The sequence below is a fragment of the Sinocyclocheilus grahami genome, unplaced genomic scaffold (assembly GCF_001515645.1).
Source record: "Sinocyclocheilus grahami isolate Dianchi unplaced genomic scaffold, SAMN03320097.WGS_v1.1 scaffold198.1, whole genome shotgun sequence".
Classification (NCBI taxonomy): domain Eukaryota; kingdom Metazoa; phylum Chordata; class Actinopteri; order Cypriniformes; family Cyprinidae; genus Sinocyclocheilus; species Sinocyclocheilus grahami.
In genome coordinates this window covers 559,025-567,951 of record NW_015505377.1, presented here as the reverse complement: position 1 = coordinate 567,951, position 8,927 = coordinate 559,025, and the positions used below count along the sequence as shown (strand labels likewise).

Sequence of the window (8,927 nt, the reverse complement as noted above, 5' to 3'; positions counted from 1 at the left end):
CACACACACACACACACACACACACACACACACACAGACACACACAGACACACACACGCACACGGGCACACACACACAAACACACACACACACACAAACACTCACACACACGTGCACACACACACACAACACACACGCGCGCAAACACACACACGCACACACACACACAAACACTCACACACACACAAGCACAAGCACACACACACACACACACACATACACACACGCACACGCGCGCACACACACACACACACACAAACACACACACACACTGACTTTAAAAACGTGTGCATTTCTTACAAAATATCTGCGTTAACCTGATCATTTTTGCAATAACATTCAATAATTTTGCATTCACCCAAGAAACTTCGCATTCATAGATAGATCTCATTCACATCTATTGTGTTCACTTTCAAAACATTTGCTTTTCCTCAATTTTACATTAACATTCAAAGTTTTTCCTTTGACTTACAAAACTCATGTGTTGCTTACAAAACGCTTGCGTTTCCCCGATAAATCTGCGTTAGCATAAAAATGTTTTTGATTTGACTGAGAAAATTATTGCGTTCCCCAAGAAACTTTGCATTCACTTACAAAACTTTTGCATTACTAACACGATTTCTGCAATCCGACAATTAATTTTGCATTGACATTTTAAGCTTTTGGGTTCACTTACAAAACGTTTTCAATTCCCTGATAAATGTTGCATTAAAACTCAAATCTTTTGCACTTTCTCTTTCACTTACAAACCTTTTGCATTCCCAATAAATACTTTGCATTCACATTTTGTTAGCAAAGAGGGAGAACGCAAAACTTTCGCTAGTTTCTTGGAAGAACACAAATGATTTTTAAGTGAACGCAAAAGTTTTGCAGGCGAATGCAAAGAAAGCGAACATGAAATGTGAACACCAATGCACTGAAATATAATTTTTCTTCCCATCTCACGTTGTTTCAATCACCATGTCCCTTTAGAGGCTCTGAACAAAACCGCTGGATGACGTGCAAATCTTTATTTATTAATTCTTAACATTGTGAAAAGCTGATAAAGTGTTAGTTAAGCTCAGTCTCTCTTTCTGTCTCCAGCTGCGAACAGGTGTGAAAGCAGGTTCTTAAGTTCTTCTCTGATATTGGAGTGTGTTTGCCAGCTGGAGGAGGTTCATTAAATCATTTTTAGCCAAATAACCCCTCTACTATTTCACAGTAAGCTTTAATAAAGTCTGTCAGCATGACAAACGTACAATACCTGTAATCCATCAGCTCATAAACAAACGCACTGACAGACCAGCAGCTCCATTATTATTTTGAAATGAATTGTTAGTATTTAAAGAGATTTTTCACCGCACAAAATCTATTATTGTTCACTATACACTATGAAGAGGCACGTCTAAACGGCACGAAGAGAGGCTCAGGTCAGGTCAGTGTTTTCTAGCAATACTGAAAATATATATTTAATCAAGCATTTCCACTCAACGCTCACCTGACGATATCCCACCAGGATCATTCGGACCAGCACAATGTTGATGTTGGTTCCCAGAGACTCATCGTGATAGATTTCATCAACCTGTGGACACAGAGAAGAGGGATCTGATGAATAAGAGACTCCACAGAAAATCTAAAATCGTAATCTAAATCTACTGTAAATCTAAAACTTTAGACCAGTTATGCAGAACTCACTGAAAACCCTTAAAGTCAAAGTCAAAGTAGCTGACTGAAGATTATGGATGAGATCCACAAACATAAAGACGTGCTGGCGTTTGATGCAGGAAAAAAAATATATATAAATAAAAGTACATAAAATACATAATAATATAAATATTATTCATTTATTTACTCAGAGATGCCTTAATTTGGCTCATGAGTAATTATTATAGTACATATAGTAATAAATTAATTAATTAACACATAAATACAAATAAATAAATAATAAATACACAATATATTTATTCACTCAGAGACATTGTAATTGGGCTCATGAGTAATTAATTTAAACACTAATGCCAACAGCTCATATTTTTGTGTTTTTGGGAGCGTTGATTCTGTGGTTTGGGGTTATAAAGAAGTCGTCCACATTTAAAGAGCAAACTAGACAATCACCAAAGAAATGAAGGTCAACACTAAAGCAACTCGCTAGTGTAAATGCTCCAGGAATGAACATGCACTAACAAACTGTACCAAACAGCACTATAGTAATAACATGGTATTCTTTGAATTAACTTGGAATATCATGTAAAGACAAACGAATATGCCATCTTTCAGTATTATAGTACCACCATCACAAATTGAGATTTTTTGTTTTTCTGAAGGAAATGTGAGCGATGCATGTCAATGCAAGATTCGAAGCGGTTGCGAACATGTTCTGAGAGGTTGCCAGGTCATTTTTTTGCATGTCAGCAGGTTTCATCACAAACAAAAACACGACAAGCAAAGCGTTTGCGATGAAAACAATGGCAGCATGTTGTTAGTGTAGTCTCTAATGAACGCTGTTTAATGACGTGCTGCAGGTGTCTGAACTGTAACGCAGAAAAACGGCCTGACAAACACAGCTGGAAACACACAGAGACTGTGGAGAGATTTCTGTTTCCGGTGGAACATTAATCTGACGGACGCTTGAAACACACATACGCCAGACCACCCGACACAACCGAATGACACACAAGCTGGATTTCACACGCTGTTACGTCTCATGTTACATATATGTAACACAAGTAAATGCTGCATTCTCAGAGTCGCCACAAGGGTGTGTTATAGTGAGTTTCTTTCTACAGTCGTTTTGCTTATTCAGCTGAATCGAATGTCATGAGGTTTGTCAAAATTAACTACTACATTTACAATTTATTCTTTTAAATGCGATCATTCACTCCACCTGATTTCTGAAGATCATGTGATACTGTAGACTAGAGTAATGATGCTGAAAATTCAGCTTTGATCACAGGAATAAATTACATTTTGACAGATATTCACATAGAAAACACTTATTTTTAATTGAAATATTTTTTCACAATATTATTAATTTTACTGTATTTTTGATTGAATAAATGCAGCCTTGGTGAGCAAAAGAGACTTCTTTCAACAACAACATTAAAAAATGTGCAATTATTCCAAACTTTTGACCAGTAGTGTATATATTATTAGTAAGTATTATTTACGTTTGAGTTTGTGCACTTTCATTTTTCTGGCTTTAAAATGAGACCCAATATTATCAAGGTGCTGGTGTTATTTTTAAGTATTATTTTAAACTAGTTTTTATTTTTATATTTTTCTGTTTTCATTTTAATTTTAGTCAAAGTTTATGTGTCATCATCATTTGTTTTCTTCTATTAATTAATTCATTCATTTTTTAAATATGTGTATCTATATAGTTTCCATTAATTTCAGTTTTAGTTATTATAAAGCGGATAGTTCCGGTCCTTGATTCAATTCCTTTAAACTCAGTGAAGTCTGAATCCATTTAATTCTGGTGGGAATTTCGTGCAAAAAAAAAGAGCGCACTTTACCACAGTTTATTATGCAATGCCAAAAATGTCTGACCTACAAAAACTGCAGTTTGGGCTCAAAGTCTGACGCGTGGCATGCAGTTAATGACTGAAGACTAGAGTAATGATGCTGAAAATTCAGCTTTGATCACAGGAATAAATTACATTTTGACAGATATTCACATAGAAAACACTTATTTTTAATTGAAATATTTTTTCACAATATTATTAATTTTACTGTATTTTTGATTGAATAAATGCAGCCTTGGTGAGCAAAAGAGACTTCTTTCAACAACAACATTAAAAAATGTGCAATTATTCCAAACTTTTGACCAGTAGTGTATATATTATTAGTAAGTATTATTTACGTTTGAGTTTGTGCACTTTCATTTTTCTGGCTTTAAAATGAGACCCAATATTATCAAGGTGCTGGTGTTATTTTTAAGTATTATTTTAAACTAGTTTTTATTTTTATATTTTTCTGTTTTCATTTTAATTTTAGTCAAAGTTTATGTGTCATCATCATTTGTTTTCTTCTATTAATTAATTAATTAATTTTTAAAATATGTGTATCTATATAGTTTCCATTAATTTCAGTTTTAGTTTTAGTTATTATAAAGCGGATAGTTCCGGTCCTTGATTCAATTCCTTTAAACTCAGTGAAGTCTGAATCCATTTAATTCTGGTGGGAATTTCGTGCAACATCGTCTTTAAAAAAAGAGCGCACTTTACCACAGTTTATTATGCAATGCCAAAAATGTCTGACCTACAAAAACTGCAGTTTGGGCTCAAAGTCTGACGCGTGGCATGCAGTTAATGAGCCTCCGGTGTGGAGTTTAAACAAAACTCTGTGCTGCATCAATCTGGACGTGTTCAGTCGCTACCGTACAGTCTGCAAGACATGTCAGCACAACCTCGGCTCTGAGCGCACGCAGCCAGAGGGAAAACAGCCGTGATGATTTTTCCATATATCAGGAAAGACAGAACATTCAAACACTTGATCCTGAGGTTTACAAATGCATTCAGGTTAAACGCACAGCCGTCGTTTCCTCTCGGCTCTGTTCTTGTGCCTCATGCTGGTTTGTAAAGGACACTCTAAAATGCAGAGTGAGTTCTGTTTTTATGTAAAATTACAAAGACACATTGCATTATAAATATAAAGCGTTCACTGTAAGTAAACACAATCGATTTTGATTTCTTTTAAGTGTAATATTGTTCTGTTTAACAAATTAGGATATGAAAAAGCCAGTTCCGATACGTCTGTCAGCAATGCAACAAACTTCACAACTAGCTAAAAAACTCCCTGGATCTAAAAAATGACCGTGAATTTCACGGTAAAAGACTGTAAAAATGCTACAGTAAAAACCTGTTAAATGGTTAACGGTAAATTCCCCTACTATATACGGTGAAAAACTGTGTTGGACATTACATGTATTGGACATTAATTTTACGGTAGTATACCGTTTTTGGAAGTGGAGAAAGACCGTATAATTTACAGTGAATAACCATAAATTGACATTCCCAGAATTCCCTGCGATACATTTCAAATTTGATGTTTTTTTGTTGAAATAACTATGTTTCTTCTTATCAGTTTTGTATATTAGGGTTGTGTGTTACACCTAATGTTGTTAAATGAATGTTTATTGCATTATTTCAGTTTCATGTGTTACCGTGATGGGGTTTAGTGTTTGTGTGAACGACGCTGTGCACCTTCTATATATGTTATTATTTAAAAGCTGCTTGTGATGGGCTTTGGTTCATCATGTGACTTTCTCATCACCTCCTGCATTTGGTGGTTATCAGTGCATTACAAAGGTATATAACAGATTTCAAACATTGCTGGTAGGTTATCATTGCAAAAATTAACACACTCTCTACAAAAAAATAAAAAATAAAATTAGAAGAGTTCTAAACTAACGCGCTGTCTTCACTGTATCTAACGCTCACACGCTCAAGGCTGATTTAAGGCTGGTTTATACTCGATGCGTCCGCAAGTTTGCTTTGAGTGCGCGCAGTGGCAGTGTGCACAACATTTTTTGTAACTTTCCGCGCAGCTTCTCAACAAGGAGCTGGTAGCATCATTGTTTCTAAAAGCCACAAAGCCACAGCTTTACTGTTAATAGAGAAACGCGGCAAAACAGTGGTAATTCATACACACACAGCCTCTCTCTCTCTCTCTCTCTCTCTGTCGTAAATTAACAGTTGATGAATCACACTTTTCTGAGAATAGAAGATGGAAGTGGAGATCGCTAAACTGCAAGCTAACCGCTGTTTTCAGAAAGCAAGCGCGTTTATCCACAGTGGAGAGAGAGCGTGTGTGCACAGGGTTGCCAGGTTGACAAAGATAAGTAGCACACCTAGCAGATATTTCCATATTGCGCAAGTGTAAAGCTCTGTTTTGGTGTTTACGTCTCTTTATATCAGGCAACCCAGTTGTGTTCCTCTGCAGCCAGATTAAACCTTGTTGTAGCCTATATATGCTCTATTCATTTTTTTTAGAATCCTCGCACTTTTCTACTCAATTTTAAACGTTGTAAAATTTTAAACAAATTAAGCGTGGTCCACTGCTGCACACGTGCCACAATATCGATACAGGGCCAGCTGTATCGATACTCGTATCGTCAAATCTCTGTGAAGATACATCGTCGTATCGATATTTTGAACACAGCACTAATATCAACATTATATCAGTTAATGAAAATACGGTATTTAACTGTAAATTTAAGTTAAAACCGTAAAACCTAAAACGTTGCTACCGTATTTTTTACGGTAAAATTCCGGCAACCACAGCTGCCGTTAAATTTTACGGAATTTTTTTTTACAGTGTGGAAAACGCACACAGACTGTAATTATGTCCAGGTTTGGGACGCAGACTCGGCATGATGCACCATGCTGACACTTGCCTGGAATGATGCGAGTGGATGTTTTGATTCAGACTCTTTCAAGTGTCCTGCAGATTGATGTCAGCACCAAAGAAGACATGCATGCAAACGAGATGAAAGTGTGCGCTTTTATTATTTGCAAACGTGTTTGCCAATTTATGAGGTGCGACCCAGTCCGACGACCTTCACGAGAGGCTCGTTTGTGTTTATTTACGGCAGAAGGCCCCAGTGAGCTCACCTGCAGCTCTGGAAAGCCATCTCAGTCTCTACAGGACACACATACACATGTCAGGCCATCAGTCACAGGCAAACGTCTGACAGCCACCTGCATAAAAACACAATTTCTCTGCTCTGACAGGAGGTGAACGGAGCCTAGAGACAGAAATATGACTGCTAACGCAACAAACCTGCATGAACTGTACTGACTGTACTGTACTGACTGCAAAAAAGTTTCAAATCTAGTTTAATGAGCATGTGGCAGTTATCAAATGTTTTGACTGAGGTTAATCTCCTGAAATAAGAATGCCGAACACATGTTGATTTGCTCGGTCACAGGCAAACGTCTGACAGCCACCTGCATAAAAACACAATTTCTCTGCTCTGACAGGAGGTGAACGGAGCCTAGAGACAGAAATATGACTGCTAACGCAACAAACCTGCATGAACTGTACTGACTGCAAAAAAGTTTCAAATCTAGTTTAATGAGCATGTGGCAGTTATCAAATGTTTTGACTGAGGTTAATCTCCTGAAATAAGAATGCCGAACACATGTTGATTTGCTCATACGATGATGAGAAACGCAGCTGTTCTCTGAAGGTGTTGAGCATCTCTCGCCGGAGTACAGCATCACACCAACGCAGGACAAAACTGGGCTGCTTCTCAACACATGCAACAATTCAAGCATTGTCCAGCTGTCCAAAATCAGTCTCCAGGTGGTACAACACCCACAACACTGAGCAGAGGAACTTAACGCAAAGTGCAGAGTGATAGGAACCAATAATGATGAAACAGTTCCTTTATATTGCTTATATGTGACCCTGCAGCACAAAAGCAGTGTTAAGTCGCTGGGGGATATTTGTAGCAATAGCCAACAATACATTGTATGGGTCACAATTATCGATTTTTCTTTTATGCCAAAAATCATTAGGATATTAAGTAAAGATCATGTTCCATGAAGATATTTTGTAAATTTCCTACCGCAAATATATCAAAACTTAATGTTTGATTAGTAATATGCATTGCTAAGAACTTCATTTGAACAACTTTAAAGATGATTTTCTCAATATTTAGATTTTTTTTGCACCCTCAGATTCCAGATTTTCAAATAGTTGTATCTCGACCAAATATTGTCCTATTCTAACAAACCATACATCAATGGAAAGCTATTTATTCAGCTTTCAGGTGATGCATAAATCTCAATTTCACAAAATTTACACTTAAGACTTGTGCTCCAGGGTCACACAGATAATATATACATATTCAATCATTTGAATTAGTTTTTATTTTTTACTTTCTGTGTTTATATTCATTTTTAAGCTTTAGTATTTGGTAACACTTTATTTTAAGGTATCCTTGTTACACATGTTACATGTACTTACTATTATAATAACAATTAATTATGCATAATTGCATTGCAAATAACACTAAGTTAAACCCTAATCCTAATCCTAACCATATAGTAAGTACATGTATTTAATTAATATTACTCAGTACTTAAATATATAATTACACTGTAACAAAGACACCTTAAAATAAAGTGTAACCTATTTTATTTTATTTTCAGTAATTTTATTTTATCGAGTTAATCTAAATGAAAATATGTTTCCTTTTAGTTTTAGTTAACTATAACAGGTAAAAATACCTAACTTTACACAAAGGTCTCATTTATTAACATTAGATATGAACAATGAACTATAGTTCTATAGCATTTGTTAATCTTATTTTAATGTTAATTTCTACATTTACTTATGCACTTTTTTAAAATCAAATGTTATATCTATTATTAGTTAATGCATTGTGAACTAACATAAACAAACAATAAAGAACTGCATTTTTATTAACTAACAGAAACAAATATTTATAAACGCTGTAAAAAGCACATATTTACCTTTGTTAGTTCATTAATGCATTCATAAATGAGAGCTTATTGTAAGTGTTACCACATGAAAAGGTCTAAAACTTCATTAAATGTCTAAATCCTGCTCTGAACAAGCAAACACTGGCTGAGTGCAAAAACTAACACTCCAGAGACTCTATGAATGTGTGTGTTTAGCTACAATTTGAGGACAAAACTGTCACTAGAAGCAAGCAGAATGTTAAAAACCTCCCTTTGGGAACATTGTCCACGACACAAGAATATATGGAATGTCTATATTTATAAATATATTATGTATTTATAACTGTATTTAATGTGTGTATATATATATATATATATATATATATACAGAGAGAGAGAGAGAGAGAGAGTGTGTGTGTGTGTGTGTGCATGTGTGCGTGTACGTGCAAGCGCGCGTGTGTGTGCGCGCATGTCTGCGCGTGCGTGTGTGTGTGTGTGTGTGCGTGTGCGTGTGTG

General features: G+C 35.7%; 1 protein-coding gene across 1 annotated transcript in view; it reads right to left on the bottom strand.

Moving 5' to 3' along the window:
- LOC107595167 (A disintegrin and metalloproteinase with thrombospondin motifs 14-like) overlaps positions 1-8,927 on the bottom strand; it is a 65,495-nt gene that overhangs the window by 29,287 nt on the left and 27,281 nt on the right. Inside the window, 1 exon segment of the mRNA XM_016285508.1 lies at positions 1,478-1,561. Coding sequence (XP_016140994.1) covers positions 1,478-1,561 — 84 coding nt within the window.